Source organism: Geotrypetes seraphini, chromosome 2, assembly GCF_902459505.1.
Source record: "Geotrypetes seraphini chromosome 2, aGeoSer1.1, whole genome shotgun sequence".
Lineage (NCBI taxonomy): Eukaryota > Metazoa > Chordata > Amphibia > Gymnophiona > Dermophiidae > Geotrypetes > Geotrypetes seraphini.
The window spans coordinates 14,759,486-14,783,226 of NC_047085.1; the positions used below are offsets into that span (position 1 = coordinate 14,759,486).

Consider the following 23,741-nt stretch of genomic DNA (forward strand, 5'->3'; position numbering starts at 1 on the left):
CGTTTGTTGTTATCAGCAGGTTGGAGATGGTATGGTCCAGTTTTGCTGCATGCTGCTTCTTAAAAGAAGCTTTTAGGGCCCCTTTTACAAAGCCACAGTGGCAAATGTGGCACAGCCAATTCAATTCCTATGGGATGCATCGCATTTGCTGTGCTGGGCCCCAGGTATTCTAGAAGCCCAAAAGAATTGACTGGGCATTGGTGCATTTGCTGATGGGGGGGGGGGGGGGGGAATCGCTACTGTTGGTTTATAAACCATTGCCCCAGGTACATTATTAGATAGATTGTAAGCCTGCTGGGACAGAGAGGGAAAACTGCTTGAGTCATGAATAAATGCATGTAAACCGTTCTGAGCTCCCCTGGGAGAACGGTATAGAAAAATGAATAAATAAAAATAAAAGGAGCCTTAGAGAAGTTGAGTGGAAAAGTGTGCTAAAAGCCACTTTTTAATGCAGCTTAGTAAAAGGATACCATTGCTGGGGATGACCAGATTTTTTTTTTGAGGGGGGGGGAGGAGGAAGTAATTAACTACACAGTTGAGGAAAAAAACACCCCAATTTAAAATTTTAATAAATATTTGAAGAAAAAAAAAAAAAGCGCCCTCCCCTCTTCCGTACGGGCCAACGGTCCCGCCGCAAAAGCGCCAGCAAAAGAGCGCGCGCGCCACAAAGCCACCCGCTGAACTCGAGCCGAAGGGAGCGCGACGCGCAGGCGCCGTTTCTCAGCAGCGCGCGCGGTGTCCAGCTCCTCGCGCCAGGCGCGGAGACGACGACGACTGTGGCTGCGGCTCCGCGGGAGCGGTGGGAATTCCGGGACCCTGAGGCTTCTGGGTAGGTTTTTGTGCTTTCGGACGGCTCTGGCATCCTCCCCCCCCCCCCCCCCCCTAGTAACTTTTCATTTCCTGAGGGTCGGCTGCTGGCTTCGAGCTCGTGTACGGAGGAGGGGGGGGCGGGGCTGGCTCCTTGCGCGCCGGTAGAAGGCCGAAGTGGAGGTAGGTGGCCGCGGGGAGCTGCTGGTGTGTCCTTGCGTTTTAAAAGCAACTCGGTTAAAAGGAAGAGCGATGCATTCCCTTTGCAATGTGGAGCAAGTGGCATTCTGGCTCCCTGGTGGGATTTGGCTGTGCAGCTGGAGGTGCAGGAGGTATATTCCAACCCCTCCCCCCCCCTTAAGGAGATTTTACTGTGAAGAGATCTTGGAGCTGCAGCAAGACAAATCCCAGATCGTGTCTTTGCAGCAGAAGTTCCAGGTTGCTACAGCTGTGGGGGAGCTGAATGCATTGTTTTCTGCTTAATTTGATAAGGATTGATCCAAAGAGACCCCGGATTTTAAATTGCAATCCACTCGAAGGGGGCAATACTTTCAAAATGGAGCAAAACAACAAAAGCCCCCCCCTCTCATCAATACTGGGCAAGTCTCTCAAATTGATATCACCAGATAATATTTAAATGTACTCATAAGCTCTTCAGCAAGGAGCCACAGCAGAGGTACAACGTCCCTGGAAAGGTGCTTGCTTCTCCTGGAGTGGCAAATGTTATAGCTTTACAAAAGATATTTAACAGTAGACCATGCTCCATGCAATGTGTTATGATTAAAATCCAACTCTCCAATACTTTACCCAACCTCCAAAATATCCAGCGTAGAATTACAAATTATTAAACATACTCTCATATATTTCAAATGTAACAAAATGCAGCCTCAGGTACACCTCCTCCACCCTCAGTAGTGTTCAATATCTGTTAAACTTTTTAACTTTTTTATCCAGCGTGCTCTTTTTAGAAGTTTCCTTGAGATTATTCTATTTAAAAATGTTCAAATAAGTTATATACTTAGCTTATCATGCTACTGGGATGCTAGAGATAGACAAGTCCAGTTTACTATGACCTCCAGCTGTGAATTAATTGAATTTTTGGATCTGTCCATATACTTGAGTGAGGGAGGGTTTTCTACCACGTTTTATAGAAAACCAGTCATGAGGAATACCTTTTTACATTTTGACAGTTTTCACCCCTATAAATTGAAGTTCAACCTGCCAGTCAGTCAATTTTTAATAATATGCAGGTTGTGTTCCACATTTGACGAATACATAATCCAAGCCAGGTCACTGGAGAAGCGTTTTCGACAACGGAGTTACCCTAAGAAATCCATTAGATTGGCATTTTTGAGAGCACGCTTTGCACAGCGTGAACTCTTATTACGTGAAAGAGAAGGGGAGGAGGAGAATACTCAGGATAGTCTAGTATGTGTTATCCCATATTCTCCAACAGCAGGACAATTTATTCAGATCATGAGGAAGTACTGGCATGTCCTGGATCTATACCCCCCTCTGAAACAATTTCCAATGGTAGCTTATACCAGGGGTAAGACGATAGGTCAAAGGCTACATCTCAATAAGAGTAGTAATAGCGGGGAAGATACTTACCTACACACCGGCTGTGGCCGATGTCAATGGTGCAATAAATCTATAGAGGGTAGCACTTGGGTAGTTCCCAATAAGGGATATACCATCAAGGCAAAAAGTAACACCAACTGCAATACTATAGGGGTAATATATGCAATTGTTTGCCCCTGTTTATTGATATGTATAGGATGCACCGGTAGGACAGTGAAAACCAGATTGAATGAGCATAAATCTCGTATAGTTACCCAGAATGAGCAAGCACCATTGGACACGTAAGCAGCACACAGTTGACGATATGAAATGGCGTGTGATTAAATCAGGGGAGGGGGAGAATATGAAACAAGTTTTAAACTTTAAAGAGCAGGGTTGGAGTCACTGATTGAGTACGGTGGCTCCAAATGGCCCAAATTCCGAAGTCGAATGGGCCACATTGATCTAGTTCCTCTATGAGGGAGGGGTGTTAGCCACTGGAGGAAGTACTATAAAAGGATCTCTTAAGTGAGCCGCCCCCATCTTGCAAAAAACTTTGAGTAAGATGGTGGACAGAATGGCTCTGGTAAGCACTGACGGGGGTTAGTGTGATAAGGTTGAAGGTATTAGGAGTTTGGGTTGAGTTTGTTTAGTATGATATAAAGCAGTGGTTCCCAAAACCTGTCCTGGGAGACCCCCAGCCAGACAGGTTTTCCAGATATCCCTAATGAATATGCATGAGAGAGATTTGCATACCTGTCACTTCCATTATATGCAAATCTCTCTCATGCATATTCATTAGGGATATCTGGAAAACCTGACTGGCTGGGGGTCCCCCAGGACAGGGTTTGGGAACCACTGATATAAAGCATTGAAAACTCTTTTTAATGTTTTACAGGGGGATCCTTAAGGATCATGTAACCCAGTAGCATGATAAGCTAACTATATAACTTATTTGAACATTTTAAAATAGAATAATCTCAAGGAAACTTCTAAAAAGAGCACGGTGGATAAAAAAGTTTAAAAGTTTTAAAAAAAGTTTACTTAAATAATTGCAAAAAAAGAATGTGAGCCAATAAGGAATGAAAACACCGGCATTCCCACCGATATTGAACACTACGCTGGATATTTTGGAGGTTGGGTAAAGTATTGGAGAGTTGTGTTGTATGATTCCCAACCATAAATGAAAAAGATTTAAATAGTGCCATCTTTAGTGTGAGTGCACAATGATTAAAATCCAAGCACCTTTCCAGCGATGACGTACCGCTACTGTGGTGCCTTGCTGAAGAGCTTTTGAGCTGACGTCGGAGGGAAGCCTTCTGGGTCAGCCGGGGTGGCCCCACAGTCTGGGCAACACCAAGCTAACTCCAGCGATGTCTTCTGCCACCCCCCCCCCCCCCGCTGCCTGGCAGGGAGTCCAGAGTCTATGCAAGGCCTGGCACTGGCGCTAGCTTAACAGATGCAGAGCCTTCAAGTCTATCCACTCTTGAGGCCCTGTTGATATCGCCCCTCTGACACAAACAGGAGAGAGAAATGTTGGATATGGTCATGGAGATTGAAAGGGATGCAGGGAGGAGAAATGTTGGACATAGTTTGTCCCCACTGCCAAGGGTGTGTGTGTGGGGGGGGGGGGGGGAGGACGGCGTTGCTTGGCAGAGGGAAGGAGTGGGCATTTCTCCCGCTGCCGGGGGTGTGCATTGCTTAGTGGCAGGAGGGAGTGGTCATTCTCCCGTTGAAAGGGGTGGGGGGGGGCGTTAGTAGTGTCGACACGGCAGGAGAGAGTAGGCATCTCTCTTGCCAATCTTTAATTCATTTTTTTTTTAAATTTGCTGTTGTGAGGGTGTATCTGAGCTGTCAAACCTTACTTTCTGTCAGTGCCTGAGCCAGTCAGTGCTCAGGCACTGATCAGAACATAAGGCAACAACAGCTCATACCTGTTGTTCACATTTGTGGCCTAAATTTGCCAACAAGATTAGAGAATCACTCGGCGGTTTTAGAGAATCACTTGGAATGATCATTTTAATATTAATGACCTCGTACTACATTTGTATGGCAGTATTGGAGACTGCTATAAAACTTGGAAAAGATCTCGGTAAGCTGTTTTGATAATCTGCTGCTAAGATACTTGCACAGTAAACCAGCTGGAAATGGGTTCCGCAAGTATGTTAAAGGCAGTTTTTAGTTTTGAGAATTTGCCCCCAATATTGTTCTCGGAGGAGTAGCCTAATGGTTAGTGCAACAGCCTGAGAACCAGGGAAAATGACTTTGATTCTCATTGTAGCTTCTTGTGACTCTAGGTCAGACATGTCAAACTCTGGCCCGTGGGTCAATTCTTGCCCGCAGGGTACTGAAATTTGGCCCATTAGACAATTTCAATTTTCCCTTTAAGCTGGCCCGCCGGTATAAGCGCTGCATCATTTGTAGTTTCACGCCGCATCATCTGTAGGTTCTCGCAGCCTGCAGAGGATCGCTGGTCAGCAGTAGCGATCCTAGCAAGCTGCCGTAGCCTCAGCTGCACATTACCTCTGGCATGGTCCCGCTCCCTTCTCTGACGTACGGGACCGTGCCAGCAATCCTTTGCAGGCCGCATGAACCTACAGATGATGTGGCGTGAACCTGCAGAGTCAGAGTCCCAAGCGGACCTGCAGCTGAGGAAAGGTATTTTGGGGCTTTCCTAAAGGGAAGGAGAGAGATCGAGGAGGCTCACAAAGAGAGAATTGGTGACTCAGATTCTATTGTAAGTTGTTTCTAGTTGCTCTAATTCTGCTCTGAAAGTGAGAATTATATAGACACAGAAATATCTTCCACTGCCCTGCTGATCCCCAGTGCTAGGAAGCTCTCCTATACACACACTGCTGCATGGGGCAAGCAAAAGAAGAAATGAGACCGGCGCTGCTCAATCCATCCCTCGGACTCCAGAAAAGAAAGGGAAGAAGAAAGAAGGAGACCCTGGCAATAATTTTATTTTCTGTTTTGTGATTACAATATGTCAGATTTGAAATGTGTATCCCACCAGAGCTGGTGTTAGACAGCGAGCGTGAGCTAGGACCTAAAAGAGAGAGGAAAAGGCTTTTTTATTTATTTTGTTTACATCACAGAACCGGCGGGTTGGAGAGGTTGTAACCCTATACTTCTACTAAGTCTAAGGGGTCCTTTTATTAAGGTTCGCATATAGTGTGCGCTAAATCTGTTAGCATACCTTAATAAAAGGACCCCTAAGTATCTTTTTATAAAAAAAAAATTTGGCCCGCGACTTAGCCTTTTTTTCATATTTCGGCCCCTTATGTGATTGAGTTGGACACCCCTGCTCTAGGTGAATCACTTAATCTCTACAATGCCCCAGGTACAAAATAAGTACTCGTATATAATATGTATACCACTTTGATTGCAACACAGAACTTAGTAGTTGATGGCAAATAAAGATCTGAACAGTGCATCCAGTCTACTGAACATTCACACTCATCAATTTATGATTAACCAACAATAAATGTGGTATATGATCATAATAATAATAATAACAGTTTATATACCGGAATACCGTTAAGTTCTATGCGGTTTACAGAAGATTAGTGGGGTACAAGTTGAGTTGACGTACAAGTTGAGTTAACTTAAAGGATGTGGGAACAATGGGGAGAAAGGGCAAGATCATGGTCTTTCCTTGTCATTTCTGGGAATAGACCATTGAAATCTACCTAGACTAAACTAAAACTTAACTTTATATACCATGTCTTCCACCAGAGGAAGCTCAATGCGGTTAACAATAAGCTAAAAATAAGCTAAAATACAAGAGGATTAATTTTCAAAATGTTTAGCAAACAGAAAAGTTTGTAAGGATTTACGGAAAGATTGGAAAAAGCTGGAACACCTCAAAATTAAAGGAAGTTCATTCCATAATTGGGGAAATTTAAAAGCCAGAGAAAGGCACTGTCCTCACATTCCAACTACTGGAGTTGCTGTCAAACCCCTTTCCAGCCCATCCAAAACCTTCTTTGTTATATACAAGACATAGGGCTCCTTTTACGAAGGTGCGCTAGTGTTTTCAGCGCGCGCACCGGATTAGTGCGCTAGCTGAAAAACTACCGCCTGTTCAAGAGGAGGTGGTTGCGGCTAGCGCACGGCGCAATTTAGCGCGTGCTATTCCACGCGTTAAAGGCCCTAACGCACCTTCGTAAAAGCCCATAGACTGTAGAAGTCTGCCTGGTACTGGCATTAGTTTTTAACACCTGGAATCATCGTCTAAGCAGCACACATCAACACCTGATCAGTCTTAAGTTTTGTTTTTTATACCATCCATTTTCTAATTAGAGATTCTCTGTGTTCATCCCATGCGTTTTTGAATTCTGTCATGGTTTTTCTCTTTACCACCTCCCTTGAGAAGGCATTCCAGACATCAAACTCCCTCTCCATGAAAAAATAATTTCTTGACATTACTCCTAAGTCAACCATTTTTATTTTATTTTTTTATTTATTTAAAACATTTAGATTCCGCATATCCAAAGAACTATGTGGATTACATAAACGCATTCATAAAAGTTACATAAACAGGACAAAAAACACATTCCCTAATACAATCTATTCTTTATCATAGATTTTACATTTTTAAACCTGAGAAGGCCCTTTGAAAAAAAAGTAGTCCTTCAAATTCTTGCAAAAAGATATGAAGGACGAGATCTGTCGAACAGCGTCTGGGAGAGCATTCCATAATTGCGGGCCTACCACACTAAAGATACGGGAATGATTCATTGCCTTCTTTTATCAATTGTATCAATGGAATGACTAATAATTGCTGTGATTGAGATCTTAAGGTGCGAGGAGGTTCACATAACGTCAGCGAGGAAGCTACTATGTATGTTTGGTAAAATTTGATGTATGGCTTTATATACAAAAGCCTAAATCTTAAATTGGATTCTCCAAAACACTCGTAGCCAATGGAGTTGAATGAGCGGAGTGCCGCAGGGCTCAGTCCTGGGACCATCCCTTTTTAACATATTCATAAGGGACTTGACCCGAGGGCTTCAGGGAAAAGTAGCGCTGTTTGCCGACGACGCCAAACTGTGTAATATAGTAGGTGAAAGCGATCTCACGGATGGTATGGCGCAGGATCTGATCAGGTTTGAAAACTGGTCCTCAACATGGCAGCTGGGCTTCAACGCAAAGAAGTGTAAGGTGATGCATCTTGGCAGCAGAAATCCATGCAGAACATACACCTTGAATGGAGAAACACTAGCTAAGACCTCAGAAGAACGGGACTTGGGAGTAATCATCAGTGCAGACATGAAGTAATTGCGCAATTAGAAGGCTGCCAAACAAGTAGAGAAAGCCTCATCCAAGGCAAGGTGGATGATGGGATGTATCAATAGAAGCTTCGTCAGCCGTAAACCTGAAGTCATAATGCCACTGAACAGAACCATGGTGAGACCTCATCTGGAGTACTGTGTGCAATTCTGGAGGCCACATTACCGTAAAGATATACTTCGAGCTGAGTCAGTCCAGCGAATGGCCACTAGGATGGTCTCCGGACTCAAGGGTCTCTCATACAAGGAAAGACTGGGCAAGTTGCAGCTCTACTCTCTGGAGGAGCGCAGGGAGAGGGGTGACATGATTGAGACATTTAAGTACGCCACGGGTCGTGTCGAGGTGCAAAACGACATATTCTTTCCTAAGGGACCTTCAGTCACAAGAGGGCACCCGCTCAAACTCAGAGGAGGGAGATTTGGTGGTGACACCAGGAAGTACTTCTTTACAGAAAGGGTGGTGGATCACTGGAACAAACTACCGGTGCAGGTGATCAAGGCCACTAGCGTGCTCGACTTTAAGAATAAATGGGACATCCACGTGGTCGAGTAGCACTCTGACTTAATGGGGTGGGACAGTAGAGTGGACAGACTTGATGGGCTATAGCCCTTTTCTGCCGTCATCTTTCTATATTTCTATGTTTTCTATAAGCAAGGGTGACATATGTTCACGCTGAGCGACAGTGCCAATAACTTGTGCTGCCGCATTTTGTGCTACCTGTAGAACCCTCAATGACTTCATAAGAACAAGAATTTCCTGACATTACTCCTAAGTCAGAAAAAAAACCTCTGAGATTTAAACAAAAGCCCTAATCCACATTAATCATCAGCATCTGAAAAGGAAACAAGGGAGTAGAGTAAAAAATTATTTTCCTATTTTCAAAGCTTTTTAAAACTTTTCTGATATAATGTTTATTTTTACCAAATTCTTCAACAGAGGGAACATCATACATCAATAGGCAATCGGATCATAGGAACTTACTCCTAAGTCAACCATTGCACAACTTCTTAAGAATAAGAATTGCCAAAGGGAAGAGTACTGACAATTTAATGGAAAAAGTCCCCAGACTTGATAAAACAAATTTACAACGGACTTTAAGCACACAATTGTGATGAATATCGTGGTGGAAAGCTCTCAGATACCTGCACTGACTAATGGCCAATTGAAGCGCAAAGTGCTGGCCTGATGCCAGTAATTGAGCAGGGATATACAGTTTCTTTCATCGAGCTACCAACCACCTACTCTAAATTTATAAATAATACTAGCTGATGCCCCGGCGTTGCACGGGTATTTAATTATAACAATAACACTGTAAATGGATTCAAATAAAGATACTTTATAGTGGTGAATGAAATTATTTTTTTACAGCTTTATAAAAAGTACAATATTCAAATTATAATGTGAAATATTTGACAAAATGAATACAATACAACTAACGCAAAACGTGATTATAAACAACATTTTTAGTTTCACCTCCAGGATCAAGAACAAATAAATTCTTGGGTGAACCCACCCTTGAGCAAGCAACATAGAGTTGTGGGCCGCGAGACCCCCAGAACATATCACCCCAGGTAGCGAGGGATCTGCATACCAAGTTTCGTTCAAATCGGTCAAGCCGTTTTTGAATTACTGTAAGAATGGCAGCTTTTTACATTTTTTCCATTGACATGAATGGGTGAAATCTGATTTTCTGTTTGTAGCTCTGCCCATGTGTGCAGGTGGGCCGCGAGACCCCCAGAACATATCACCCCAGGTAGTGAGGGATCTGCATACCAAGTTTCGTTCAAATCGGTCAAGCCGTTTTTGAATTACTGTGAGAATGGCAGCTTTTTACATTTTTTCCATTGACATGAATGGGTGAAATCTGATTTTCTGTTTGTAGCTCCGCCCACGTGTGCAGGTGGGCCGCGAGACCCCCAGAACATATCACCCCAGGTAGTGAGGGATCTGCATACCAAGTTTCGTTCAAAGCGGTCAAGCCGTTTTTGAATTACTGTGAGAATGGCAGCTTTTTACATTTTTTCCATTGACATGAATGGGTGAAATCTGATTTTCTGTTTGTAGCTCCGCCCACATGTGCAGGGGGGTCGCAAGACCCCCAGAACATATCACCCCAGGTAGTGAGGGATCTGCATACCAAGTTTTGTTCAAAGCGGTCAAGCCGTTTTTGAATTACTGTGAGAATGGCAGCTTTTTACATTTTTTCCATTGACATGAATGGGTGAAATCGGATTTTCTGTTTGTAGCTCCGCCCATGTGTGCAGGTGGGCCGCAAGACCCCCAGAACATATCACCCCAGGTAGTGAGGGATCTGCATACCAAGTTTCGTTCAAATCGGTCAAGCCGTTTTTGCGTGATTGCGGCACATACACACACACATACACACATACATACCTCCGATTTTATATATATATAGATTTGTATAATAAATACTACTTGTCACTACTTGGATAAACAGGCCATGTACTAAAATTCGGCACTTATCTTTAAGCCATTCATATGAACATGGATTACTGAACCGGCGTGTGTCTCAAAGCCAGTCAGGTAAACGTAGCATACTGGACCGACGGGACCTGTTTCGCCGATTAAGGCTTCTTCAAGGGTCTATGTATTCATACTACAGTGGTGCCTCACACAACAAACTTAATTGGTTCCAGGAGCAAGTTTGTTATGCGAAAAGTTCGTTATGTGAAACGCGTTTTCCCATAACAATACATGTTAAAAAAAATAATTCGTTCTGTAGCATAAAATATGCTAAGATGACATAAAAAAAGATAAATTTTTTGTTATTATTTTTATTTAGATACATCTAAAAACATAATTGTTTTTTAAAACAACACACATTTTTTAAATTTAAAGACAGACTAAGTAGAGTCTAATTTTACAGTGAGAGAGGGCAGAGTCTCAGCGGCAAAAACTGGGACTTAACTGTTCATTTTTTTTTTTTTCTAGCATCGGGGAAGCGGCGAGAGTAGCTCCGCCCCCCCCCAACGCATCAGCAGTAGGCGCCGGGCCCCTGCGAGCCGACGGTCCGCCACTGCACAGGGAGCCAGGCGGAGAGAGGGCAGTTAAGCGCAGTGCCTGCGCGGAAGGATGCAGCTCGGGCGACTTCGTTGTGTGAAACGAAGTTCGTTGTAGGAAGCAAGACATGAAGTTCGTTGTGCGCAGCGTTCGCTGTGCGAGGCGTTCGTTATGCGAGGCACCACTGTACTTATAAAAAGATTAGATGTTAGAAACCTACATGTGATAAAAACCACTAATTGTGAAACCACTAATTGTGAAACAATCATATAAGAGATACTCACTGTGAACAGCTCTCATTACACTCCTTAACAATAATGGCGCCTGCACTACAAGAACACTGTGCAGGCGCTTTACTGATGATGATAATGTAATCTATAACATATCAGAAGAAAGCGCACCAGTCTACTGAGGCATTTAAACCAACCGGTTTCAATGTGCCTAAATTAAAGATCCAACGGGATTATATTTGATGTAATTTCCTCTGCCGATTGCCTCCTCTACAGCGAGGTAATACTTTGTTAATACAGAAACATCTCAGATCGTTAAACTTATGCTTCTTTTGAATGCAATGATCGACTACTACACAGGTCCTGGACCGCTGCGCGAGCGGACTGCTGGGCACGATGGACCTCTGGTCTGACCCAGCAGAGGTACTTCTTATGTTCTTATGAATTAGTTCAGCTGTGAGATGTTTGAGAGGTTTCTTGTATGTAAAGCCCGTTTCAAATCACCCAAAAGCATCTCAATGGGATTAAGATCAGGGCTTTGAATCGGCCACTCCAGGACTCTCCATTTCTTAGTTTTCAGCCAGCCCTTGGTGGATTTACTGGTATATTTTGGGTCATAGTTGTGTTGCAGGGTCCAGTTCTGCTTTAGCTTTAATTTTCTTACAGATGGTCTCGCAGGTTCCTCAAGCACCCTCTGATACACAGTGGAATTCATGGTGGATTCTATGATGTTGAGCTGGCCAGGTCCTGCTGCAGCAAACATCCCCAATCCATGACACTTTCACCTCCATGCTTCACAGTTGATATGAGGTTCTTTTCCTGGAATGCTGTACGCCAAACATGTCCTCTTTTCTGGTATCCAAATAATTCAATTTTAGACTCATCTGTCCATAGAACACTATTCCAGAAGTCCTGGTGTTTGTCTACGTTCTCTGTGGCAAACTTCAATCTGGCCTTGATGTTTCTCTTTGAGATCAAAGGTTTCCTCCTTGCACACCTCCCATGTAAGTTAAATTTGTGCAGTCTCTTTCTGATTGTAGCAACAGTAGCAAGAGCCTGCTCTAGGTCTCGTGATGACATATTTTAGGGTTTTTGAAGACTTCTTTTAGCATCTTGCAGTCTGCTCTGGGGATCAACTTGCTTGGATTGCCAGACCTGGGCATGTTGGCAGTTGTTTGTAAAGTCTTCCACTTCTATACTATTTTCCAGACTGTGGAATGGCTAATGTCAAATTATTTCGAGATCTTTTAAAATCCCTTACCAGATTTATAAGCTGCTACAATCTTCTTTCTGAAGGCCTCAGACAGCTCTTTTGATCTCACCATGGTGTTCACCACAGCAGTCATGAGCATATCAACTTCAATGTCTGAGGTTTAAGTAGGGCAAACCTCCTTCAAAATGCTGAGTAACAATGTTCTAATCATGTGCACCTGATGTGATACACCTGTGTGTGATTTGAGCCACTTTAAGTGGGAGGATATGTGGGGGTGTCCTAATTTATTCCTTAGTTAGAATACACATTTTTGTGGATATCTTTTGTTTCATGAGTAAATCAAGGAACATTTTTTGTTGTTTACCTACAATTACATCATTTTCTTTTGCAGAGATAAATTTTTTAAAAAAAAGATTTGACATCAATATGTGAAAATTTCTTAAGAAAAAACTGAATATTTCATGGGATGTTCTAATTTTTTCACATGACTGTAGCTCTGTCTTTGTGTGTCACTTTGCATTTCTTTGGTCTAAACCTGGCCTAGAGGACCCCAGCCACTCGTGTTTTCAAGATATTCATAATGAATATGCATGAGAGAAATGTGCATGCATGCCTCCTACCTACTTAATAGGCAAATCTTACTCAATCATATTCATTAGGGATATCTTGAAAACTCTCTAAGGAGAGGTTTAAGAACCATTGCTCTAATATGTGACAGATAAAATAAAAAAAAAAAAAAAAACCCCATAAATGAAGAACTGGAGGGAATTTAAATCAAAGTGCAAAAATCCACTCCAGGAAGTATCAAACAGATTTTTTTTTTTTTTCTTTTGCAGGTTTCCTGGACTTGCTGCGTCTTTGTCAGGTAGACAAAGATGCAGTGAGATACGGAAACCTGCAAAGAGCACAATGCCAGCTGCGAAAACCCTGAGAGAACAGATATTTTGCACTTTGATAGTTACAATTTTAATACATTCTTCTAATTTTTATATAATATGATGTATTAGAAATATTATTTCTTTTCTATTTAAATTGAGTTCTTTTTATAATTTTGATTGGATTATATTGTAAACTGCTCTGATCCTTTTTTTTGGCTGTATATGCGGTTATAAAGATTTTAATAAACTTTTGCAGATCATATTCAATCTTGTTTACTCCGTTGCAAATGTTGCTAGCATCTGCAAAAAGGCAAACTTTTACCGTCTAACCCTCTGGCAATGCCGCTCACAGAAAGGCACTATATCAAATCTCCTCCCCTTTCCTCTTTACCTTTCTCTTTAGAAAAAAAAAAAGAAGAACATAAGAATAGCTTACTGGGTCAGACCAATGGTCCATCAAGCCCAGTAGCCTGTTTTTATGGTGGCCAATCCAGGTCACTAGCCAAAACCCAAGGAGTAGCAATATTCCATGCTACCGATCCAGGGCAAGCAGTGGCTTTCTCAATAACAGATTATGGACTTTTCCTCCAGGAACTTGTCCAAACCTTTCTTAAATCCAGCTACGCTATCCGCTCTTACCACATCCTCTGGCAACGCGTTCCAGAGCTTAACTATTCTCTTGTGTTAAAAAAAATTTCCTCCTATTGGTTTTAAAAGTATTTCCCTGTAACTTCATCGAGTGTCCCCTAGTCTTCGTAATTTTTGACAGAGCGAAAAATCGATCCACTTGTACCTTTTCTATTCCACTCAGGATTTTGTAGACTTCAATCATATCTCCCCTCATCCGTCTCTTTTCTGAGCTGAAGAGCCCTAACCGTTTTAGTCTTTCCTCTGTTTTCTATCTTTTATACAGTTTTCTATTCCACAGTAGAACATTGCCTCTTATCCCATGACACTTTATTTCCTTGAGTTATTTATGTGGTACCTTGCCAAATGCTTTCTGAAACTCTAGATACATAATATCAGCTATCTCATATTTTTATCCATGTTTATTCACCCCATTGAAGAAAATGTAGCAGATTTAGTGAGGCAAGATCGCCCTTGGCTAAATATATGTTGGCTTTTTCCTGTTTATTCATGCCTACCAGCCTGTATTTGTTCACTAACTTTATTCTTTATAAAATCTAACCGTTTTGCCTGGCACGAATGACGTGCTTGGCAACCTATAATTTCTGGGGCCAGCTATGAGATTTTTTTTAAAAACTGGCATTGCATTCACCGCCCTTCAATCTGTCAGGTACCACAATTTTAAGCAGGGCCAACTCCAAGGAACTGTTGCACCTGTGCCAACTTTGCATTGGTGCCCCCCCCTTCCATGATCCACTGGCTACCTCAAGTCTTCTCCCTCCCATAATAAAATACTTTTGGTTTTACCTCTAGCCCCTCTTTTTGTTGGTGCATGTGGTCCATCCCTACTTTTTTGGTCTGGTTTTCCTTGATGTAGAGGTTTTTCCCCCCTTTTCTTTTTTATGTGTATATGAACAGGAGCTAAAGTGTCAAGCCCATCCTGACTTTGACATCTGATTTTCACAAAAGTGCAGTTAACATAACAGAACATAAATCTACAGTACAAACATGTCTTCCACTCCATGCTTAACTTTCTAGGAGTAAAAATCTGGAATGACATCACTGAAACGACCAGAACGGAACCCAGCTACAGCATATTCCAGAAACTGAAAACCCACCTCTTCGACACCTAGTCTCCCGATGTTCCTCTTTCTCTTCCATTTCCCACTCTCTCCTCCTAACCTCTCCTCTCCCTCCCATTCCCCACCTCCTCTCTACCTCTCCCCCTCGCTCTCCTACTTCCCTTTGTAAGTCGCCTTGAGCCTGTATAGATATGTATGATGCACGACTAGAAGATTAGATTAGATAACATAACACTATTTATATACTGCATAAGCCTTACAGTTCTAAGCGGTTTACAAGGATATAGCAAATAAAATTTGTAACATAAGGAGCAAAAGAATGAATGAATGGAAGGATTTTTAGTAACAGGAAAAGTTATTTTAAATTAGGATTGTTTATTTTGAGAAAAGAGATGTTTTAAGGATCTTCTAAAATGCATATACGAGGTTGAGGAGCGAACTAAATAGCTCCAATCTGGGTCTCTTGAATAAGCTTGATAGGCAATGAGTTTCAACACGAATCTTAACTGGGAAATGGATATAGAAATTTTAGAGTACTTGTTTAGATTGAATTTTTTTTGTTTGTTTTTGGAGGATTACATTTTAAAAAAAAATTCTAGGTTTTTATCTCCCAAATTTCAGGTTTTATTACTCAACCAGACTTGTTGGATTCCTTTTAGATTAAGGAAAAAGAAGTTTGGTCATTAGGAGATGGATGAGATCACAGAACACAGAGAGACAGCTGTGTCCAGAAAGAGCAAGGATAAATCGCTTCCAAAGGAACAGGTATGAAGCTTGCAGATGCTGTAAATATTTACCACTTATTAAATAACTTTGCAGGGCTAGAACCAGTTTTCTGGTTGACTGTGCAAGCTATGAACTCCAAGCCAGGGACTTTTGCCAAAATAAAAGCACAGCTTCTCCAAGCAAGTAGGAGAATCTCATCATCTTTACTCGGGTTATTTACACTACCCCTTTATTTGTATCTTGGTAGTGAACATTCCTGGTCCTTGAGGGCCATAGAAAAGCTTAGGTTTAAAGCAGTGGTCTCAAACTTGCGACCTGGGGGTTACAAGCGGCCCGCCAGGTACTGTTTTGAGGCCCTTGGTATGTTTATCATAATCACAAAAGTAAAATAAAACAGTTTCTTGATCATATGTCTCTTTAACAATAAATGACAATACAGTATTATTATTAAGACTTAGCCAAAAGGAAAGATTTATAAACTATAAAGAGTTTTACCTCATGCAAAATTGTCATTTCTTTAATAAGACATTAACTATTTTTTCTGAGGCCCTCCCAAGTACCTACAAATCCTAAATGTGGCCCTGCAAAGGGTTTGAGTTGAGACTACTGTTATTATTTATATTCCGCCTTTAAACAAGGCAGATTACAACCATACATACATAATTAAAAATGACAACAAAACAATAATAAAACAAACATGTCAAAAAGCATCAAAATTACCAGTTCATATAAAAAACATCAACCATCATACCTCATCTTATAAAACAGATGACGCTTTAACAATTTTTTAAATTTGCACAGATCTTTTTGTCGCTTGATGTATTCTGGAAGCCTGTTCCACTCTGCAGGACCCGCACATAGGAAAGTACTAGATCTCATAGTCTCTAAATGTAATTTCCTATGAGTAGGAATAACCAAATCACAAAGTGTAGCAGAGGTCAAGAGGGCACATAAGGCATCACACAATCCTGTTGATCTTTTGGTGATGAATGATGCACACTTACTTTAGATCAGTGTCTCGCACAGTGGTGTGCCCCAAAGAGATTCCAGGTGTGCCACAAGAGTTTCCAAAATTTTACTTTATTTTAAAAAAATTCTCATAAGTATACACTAGAATAAATGATATGTACATCGTGTATGCAAGAGTCTGTCAGTGTTATGAGCGTCTGCGTGTGTAAAAATACAACTGCCTAGACAAGCATTGTTGTTTGGCATGATGGGTCCTTGAAAACTAATGGCAAATAATTTAAGTTTTATTTTTTATGCAGTAGTTATCCTAACCTAAGCAACAAAGCAATCAAGGATTTGTTACTGTTTGGGTCTTCTTATGTTTGCGAACTTGGATTTTCAGTTCTGACAGAAATTAAATAGAAAAAAAAAAGAGAACGACTGCAGATGGTGGATGATGAAATGTATTTGCTTCTTGACTATCGAGCTGCATTTTGAGTTAATTTTGCACTCAAAGACGAGCAAATCCATCGCACTGATTAACAACTCTATTCTATCTTCTTTAGTTTCATCATTGTTGCAATTACCCATACGTAGCTTAAAGAACTTTAAATATATAACTCTCAAATTTTAATTTGTTGTTGGTTTTGCAAATTTATAATTTCAGTTATAATGTGCCACAAAAACCATGTGCTTGAGCTAAAAACGTTTTGCGAGACACTGCTGTAGATAAGCCAAAAGTAACAATTTGTACTTCACTCTGTACTCCATGGTCATCCAATACAGTGATATGAGATGTGAAGTAACCTTTTCATTCTTCCCAGTCCCAAACGAAGCGGAAAATGTCCTTCCCAAGTACACAATGTTACAGTAGACCAAATCAGATTACACAACAGATTTGAAAAATTAGCTTGAAATCGCTGCCTGATAAATACATCCATGAAGGATATTTATTAAGGGCCATATTCTGCATATGTCGCCCCCCCAAAAATCGGTGCTGGCTAGAACAGCACTTAACGTGATCCTATAAAAGGTATGTGCATCTTATAAAATCACGCTAAGCACCAGTGCGTGTCGTAACTTTTAGACAGACCCATTTAGGCCTAGGAAAACCAGGGCCTAAATACCTAACTTGGGCACAGATCAGGCAAATTCTTTAACAGAGTACATAAATAGGAACGCTCGCCATCCGGCCATGTTTCTCCCCTGGCCTTGTCCCCTTTTCAGATTTACACACTAGCTGGTGCACAGCCCTTTGTAGACTACGTTTACCAAATTGTGTAGTTTAAATTTGTGCCAGTTAGCGTCAATTGTGAGGTGTTAATTACCAATTGGTGCCGATTTGGCTTGTTAAGCAATTAACTTCTCTCCTCCATTCTCCCTCTTTTTATTTTTATCCTACTTAAAAAGAAAATGTTTCATTTCCTACATTTAGGCCCAGGTTCACTAAGGTATAGGGGGGACGGCCCACTAGACCACCAGGCTTGCTGTGGTGGGGAGCTGCTTTCCAGTTCAGGCAGGGAGAGCAGGGGCTGCTTTTTTCCTCTAAGAGAACCCAATAGGGGAAGAGAGCAAAATAGTGAAAAAAAAAGATCTTCCCTCCCTAGCACTGTAAGGGATAAAAGCTACATTAAATAACCTAAATATAACCTAGATAATTAATTTATTAGTGAAAAGGGCAGGTCCTCAGTTAACACAGCAGAGCCATTGCAGATTTTGGTTGCTGATTCCCTGCTTTCTAAAGGAGTGGGGGGCAACAGACTTTTACGTAGCAAGTTTTTGTTGTGCACTTATTATAGAACACTTGACATGCACTAAATTGGGGCAAGATGCACAGTGGATAACCTTTTTGGGTTGTTATTGTGGCAGCCCACCTAGGGGCAGTTGTTAACTCAGGACCTGCCCTTTTCACTAATTAATTAATTATTTAGGTTATTTAATGTAGTCTGTTGCCCTGCTATTATCCTTTACAGTGCTAGGGAGGGAAGATCATTTTTTTTTTTTTTGCAGGCAGGAGGAGGAGCTGTGCTAGCGATTTCTTTTTTTTTTTTTTTTCTTCTAAGCACAGCTTCCCCTCCCCCTTTACCAACAATTTTCCACACATATAGCAAGCATATAATTTGCATGCTATTGTGCTGAAAGTCGCCAGTAAAACAAAAATCGCTCCCATTATGGTATTTTTTTTATTTATTTTTTTTACCATGGTATCGGAGCTTAGGGATTCTGGCCCTTGGTCTGTTATCTTCTCGTCTCCCAACCAAACCTGGCAACTCCACTTGAGTCTGAGCCTCATACCAACGCTGCCAGTATCCTGCCTGCCTCACTTTTCTAGCATCTGTCCACTTCTTCAGTGTTTAGTAACCCAGCCTTTCCTGCTCCTAACCCCAAGCATCCCTCCCTCTGCCCATTCCCTCCACCTTCTCCTGCATGTGCCCTTGCTTTTCCCCCCACCACAGTATTTCTCCTCTCCCGTTTTCCCCATTTCCCAGTACCTAACCCCCAGTATAAGCTAACATCTGCCAGCATTACATTGGTTTCTGGACATGGCAGCAGAAGCTTGCTCTTTGCACCTGCATTTGTTCTTCGGCTGCACTGCCAATTGCAGGATTGGAACACAAATAGAGGCACGTCCGTGGTACTCTCTAGTTCTCAAGTAAAGGCTGGCCAAATTTTGGTTTCGGCCCGAAACAATCCAAAATCTGGGTTTGGCTATTATCTACTATACCGCCCCTCCTTAGGCAATAACAGAGTGGTTTTTACCATAATAAAGTAACAATATAAAAAGTCACAGAAAATAAATAGAAAATAAACTCCAGCAATGACAGGACAGAAGAAAAAGAGAGAGAGAGAAAATGAAATCCGCCACAGACCGCAGCTGTACTAGACCCTCGTGGAAACAGAACCATGGAAAAAGACTGTTCAAAAAGATGGATCTTCAAAAGAGATCTGAATTTCAGATAAACAGGCTCCAGACAGACAGAATTCCACAAGGAAGGTGAAACGCAGAAAAAAGTGCTATTATTCCTAGTAAGTTCATAATGAACCAAACAGACAGTGTGATAAAGCGGTGGCTATAGCCAGAAGGGTGCTAGGCTGTATAGAAAGAGGCATAACCAGCAGAAGAAGGGAGGTGTCGATGCCCCTGTATAGGTCGTTGGTGAGGCCGCACTTGGAGTATTGTGTTCAGTTTTGGAGGCCGTATCTGGCAAAGGATATAAAAAGACTTGAAGTGGTCCAGAGGAAGGTGACGAAAATGGTAAGGGGTTTGAAACAAAGGAAGTTTGAGAAAAGACTGGAATACCTAAATATGTATACTCTAGAGGAGAGGAGGGACAGAGGAGATATCATACAGACGTTTAAATACTTGAAAGGCATTAATAGAGAACCAAATCTTTTCCAGAGAAGAGAAAATGGTAAAACTAGAGGGCATAACTTGAGATTGCGGGGAGGAAGACTCAGGAGCAATGCTAGGAAATTATTTTTTACGAAGAGGGTGGTAGATGCCTGGAATGCCCTCCCAAGGGAAGTGGTGGAGAGGAAAATGGTGATGGATTTCAAAAAAGCGTGGGATAAACATAGAGGATCTCTAATTAGAGAATGAAGGATGTAAATTAAAGAGCTAAGGCTGGTTCTGGCAGACTTGCACGGTCTGTGTCCCATATATGGTAATTTGATGTGAGATGGGCAGGGGAGGGTATCGATGGGAACTCCACTAACTTGGAACCTGAGGATGTTACTGGCCCTTTATGGCAGATATCCTGCTAACAGGATGGTTGGATAGGCTGGAGTGAGCTTGGACGGCAACTTCAGCATTTGGAACCTTGAACAATCCCAGGTGGACTTTACAGTCTATGACCCAGAAATATCAAAGAAGAGACAAGTTTAATTTAATCATGTATTTTTTAATGAGTATAACTAATGGGCAGCCTGGATGGACCGTTCAGGTCTTTATCCCAGGACAAGCAGGCAGCATATTCTTAACTGATGGGTGACGGCACCGACGGAGCCCCGGTACGGACAATTTTAGAGTGATTGCACTCTAAGAACTTAGAAAGTTCCAGCAGGCCGCACCGCGCATGCGCGAGTGCCTTCCCGCCCGACGGAGGTGCGCGGTCCCCAGTTTCTTAGTTTCCGCGGAGCTAAGAAGACACGTGTTTTTCAACGGCCATTGAAATTCTTTCACTTGCCTTCCCGCTCACGTATATTTTCTTCGGAAAACTTTTGTTTTTTTCTTCTCATTTGTTTCTTTTTCAAAAAAAAAAAAAAAGAAAATTTTTTGTTTCTTTTCTTTTTCTCGGGTTCACCCCAGCGGGGTCTGGTGTCATCATCGAGTCCTCCGCTTTCGATTAAGCGAAGGCCATGTTCACCTTCATACCCCCTCAGCCTGGATTCAAAAAGTGCCAACGGTGTGCTAGGCCCATCTCGTTGACCGACCCGCACAATTGGTGTCTTCAGTGCTTGGGTCCGGATCACAGGCCTTCCACCTGCACCCGTTATGCTACTTTGAAGAAGCACACTTTAAAAAATAGGCAAATTCAACAAGAACTCCTTTTCGGTAGCGCGATGGCTGATCCCTCGGCATCGACACCGGCGTCGACTGCTTCTCAGCCGGCGCCCACTTCATCGACGCCGCGAGACACCGCACCGCCGTCGCACCCGACAGGTAAGCCGGCTAAGAAGCCTTCCTCCTTGGAGCGTCCTCCGGTCGCTGTGGCATAGAGTCCAGTCCTGCCGACCTCGAGGCGCCCCCGTAAACGGTCCGCCCCTATAGAGGTGAGTGCATCCTCCTCGGCCTCCTCATCCTCTGGGTGTCGAGGGGCACCACAGGTACCGCAGAAAAAGAAAGTGATACCGGTGCCTTCCTTGGATGACCGTATTGCGGCTGTCCTTCAAGTCCAACTGAAAGAGCAGTTGCAGCAACTCCTTCCTGCTCTGTTGGCGCCGAACCTTCCTGAACCGGTCCGGTCTGAGCCACCGGTACCGGCCGTGGAGCAGCCCCTATTGTCGGCTTCCACTCTGTCGGTACCGGTCCATTCTGCCTCTTCGGCTTCCATGCCGGTACTTACCGCGGAACCGAGAGGTCTTCATCGGGCTGTCCAAACATCGGAGCCATTGCCTATGTCTGATCAGTCCCGGCATCGGCATCCTTTGACTTCTCCTGGTGCAGCCTCCTTACGGTCCAGGAAGTCGGCACGTAAGACCCGACACACTGAGCCTTCGACGCCGGACTCCTGAAGTCGGGGTTCCCAGATAAGAGATCCTGATCTCTGGGATGACTCTGAGGAGCCCTTGCTCTCTGAGGATGAGGGTTCTTCGGGTGAGGAGGACCCCTCTCTACAGGACCCTTCCTCTAAGCCGGACCATTCATCCTTTACATCTTTTCTAAAGGAGATGTGCAAGTCTCTTTCAATTCCCTTGGAGGCTCAATCCAAGAAATCTAAGGCATTTCTTGAAGCTTTGGACTTTGATCAGCCTCCAAAGGAATTCCTTAAATTGCCCCTTCATGACATTTTAAGGGAGACTTTTTATAAAAATCTAGAGACACCCTTAACAATTCCGGGTGCTCCTCGCAAATTGGATACCTTATACAAGGTGATTCCCATTCCAGGTTTTGATAAACCACAATTACCACATGAATCTTTGTTGGTTGAGTCCATCCTTAAAAAAATCTGCGGGCACTAGTGTCTATGCTTCTGTCCCTCCTGGCAGAGAGGGGAAGGCCATGGACAAGTTTGGCAAGCGTTTGTACCAAAATGCTATGCTTGCCAACCGCTCAGGCAATTATGCATTTCATTTTTCCTTCTATTTTAAACACCTTATTCAACAAATGGCTTCCTTTGAAAAGTACTTGCCTGACCGGAAACTACCTTCTTTCCACCACTGCACTTCCAGCCTATTACAGCTTCGGAAATTTATGGTACGTTCAGTTTACGACACGTTTGAACTCACCTCGAGGGCTACTGCGATGGCTGTGGCTATGCGCCATCTCGCTTGGCTTAGGGTTTCGGAGCTTGACATCAACCACCAGGATCGCCTTGCCAATGCTCCTTGCCTTGGAGATGAGTTATTTGGTGAATCTCTCGATTCTACCTCACAGAAATTGTCGGCCCATGAGACTCGCTGGGACACTCTTCTCAAGAACAAGAAGAAGCCTCCACCTGCGCGACCCTTTCGCCCACAATCTTCTTATCAGCGCCGCTACTCTGCTAGACTCTTACCATCTGCTCCTCAGCAGCCTAGGTGTCCACGTCAGCAGCAACGCCAACAACTTTGTGCTCTGCAGCAGCAGCAAGTAAAACCTGCTGTGCAACCGAAGTCAACTCAACCCTTTTAACTCCATTCTCCAGGGCCTAGCCAGTCTTCCATCATCTTACCTTCTGTCTCAACCCATAGGAGGACGTCTTTCCCTTTTCATCAGTCGTTGGGAGCTCATCACTTCAGACCAGTGGGTTCTAAACATCATTCGCCACTGCTATTCTCTCAATTTTCAGACTCTTCCCTCCCAAAGTCCTCCAAAAGAGTCTGCTTTGAACACATCTCAGTCCTCCCTCCTCCTTCAGGAGGTCCAATCCCTTCTTCTTCTGAACGCCATAGAGGAAGTTCCTCTAGATCAGACGGGGCAGGGATTCTACTCCCGCTACTTTCTGGTTCCCAAAAAAACGGGGGATCTCAGATCCATACTAGATCTCCGAGATCTCAACAAATGCTTGGTCAAGGAAAAGTTCAAAATGCTTTCTCTGGCCACACTTTATCCTCTTCTCACTCAGGGCGACTGGCTATGCTCCCTCGATCTCAAAGAGGCCTACACTCACATCCCAGTCAATCTGGCCTCTAGACAGTATCTCCGCTTCATGATCAATCGCTGTCATTACCAGTACAAAGTGTTATCCTTCGGTCTATCCTCCTCTCCTAGGGTATTCACAAAGTGTCTCATTGTGGTGGCTGCTTTCCTATGCTCTCACCATCTTCAAGTCTTCCCTTACCAGGACGACTGGTTAATCAAGGCTCCTTCATCTCAGGAAGTCCTTCAAGCCTCCAACCAGACCATCTTTTTTCTCCAACTTCTGGGTTTCGAGATCAATCTGCCCAAGTCGCATCTCATTCCCACTCAGCGGCTTCAGTTCATCGGAGCGATCTTAGACACTGTTCTCATGAGGGCGTTTCTTCCACCCAATCGCCTTCAGACCCTTCTTCATCTTTGTCAGCAGGTGCTTTCACAGCTGTCCATCTCTGCAAAACAAATGATGATACTCTTGGGTCACATGGCCTCGACAGTTCATGTCACCCATTCGCACGTCTTCACCTGCGCACTCTTCAATGGACCCTAGCTACCCAGTGGTCCCAGGCGACGGAT

The 23,741-nt window shown here is 43.0% G+C and overlaps 1 protein-coding gene across 6 annotated transcripts in view; it reads left to right on the top strand.

Annotated features, from left to right (window-relative positions):
* The first annotated feature begins 621 nt into the window (after window positions 1–621).
* TOP1MT (DNA topoisomerase I mitochondrial) overlaps window positions 622–23,741 on the top strand; it is a 209,939-nt gene continuing 186,819 nt past the window's right edge. The window contains exons 1-2 of one of the 6 annotated variants that reach the window (XM_033933371.1): window positions 622–829; window positions 15,373–15,478. In XM_033933371.1, coding sequence (XP_033789262.1) covers window positions 15,404–15,478 — 75 coding nt within the window. In that variant the 5' untranslated portion in view covers window positions 622–829; window positions 15,373–15,403. Of the gene's footprint in view, window positions 830–937; window positions 991–15,372; window positions 15,479–23,741 lie in introns of those variants that run through there. The other 5 variants (XM_033933369.1, XM_033933366.1, XM_033933372.1 and 2 more) reach the window with 5 other exon arrangements.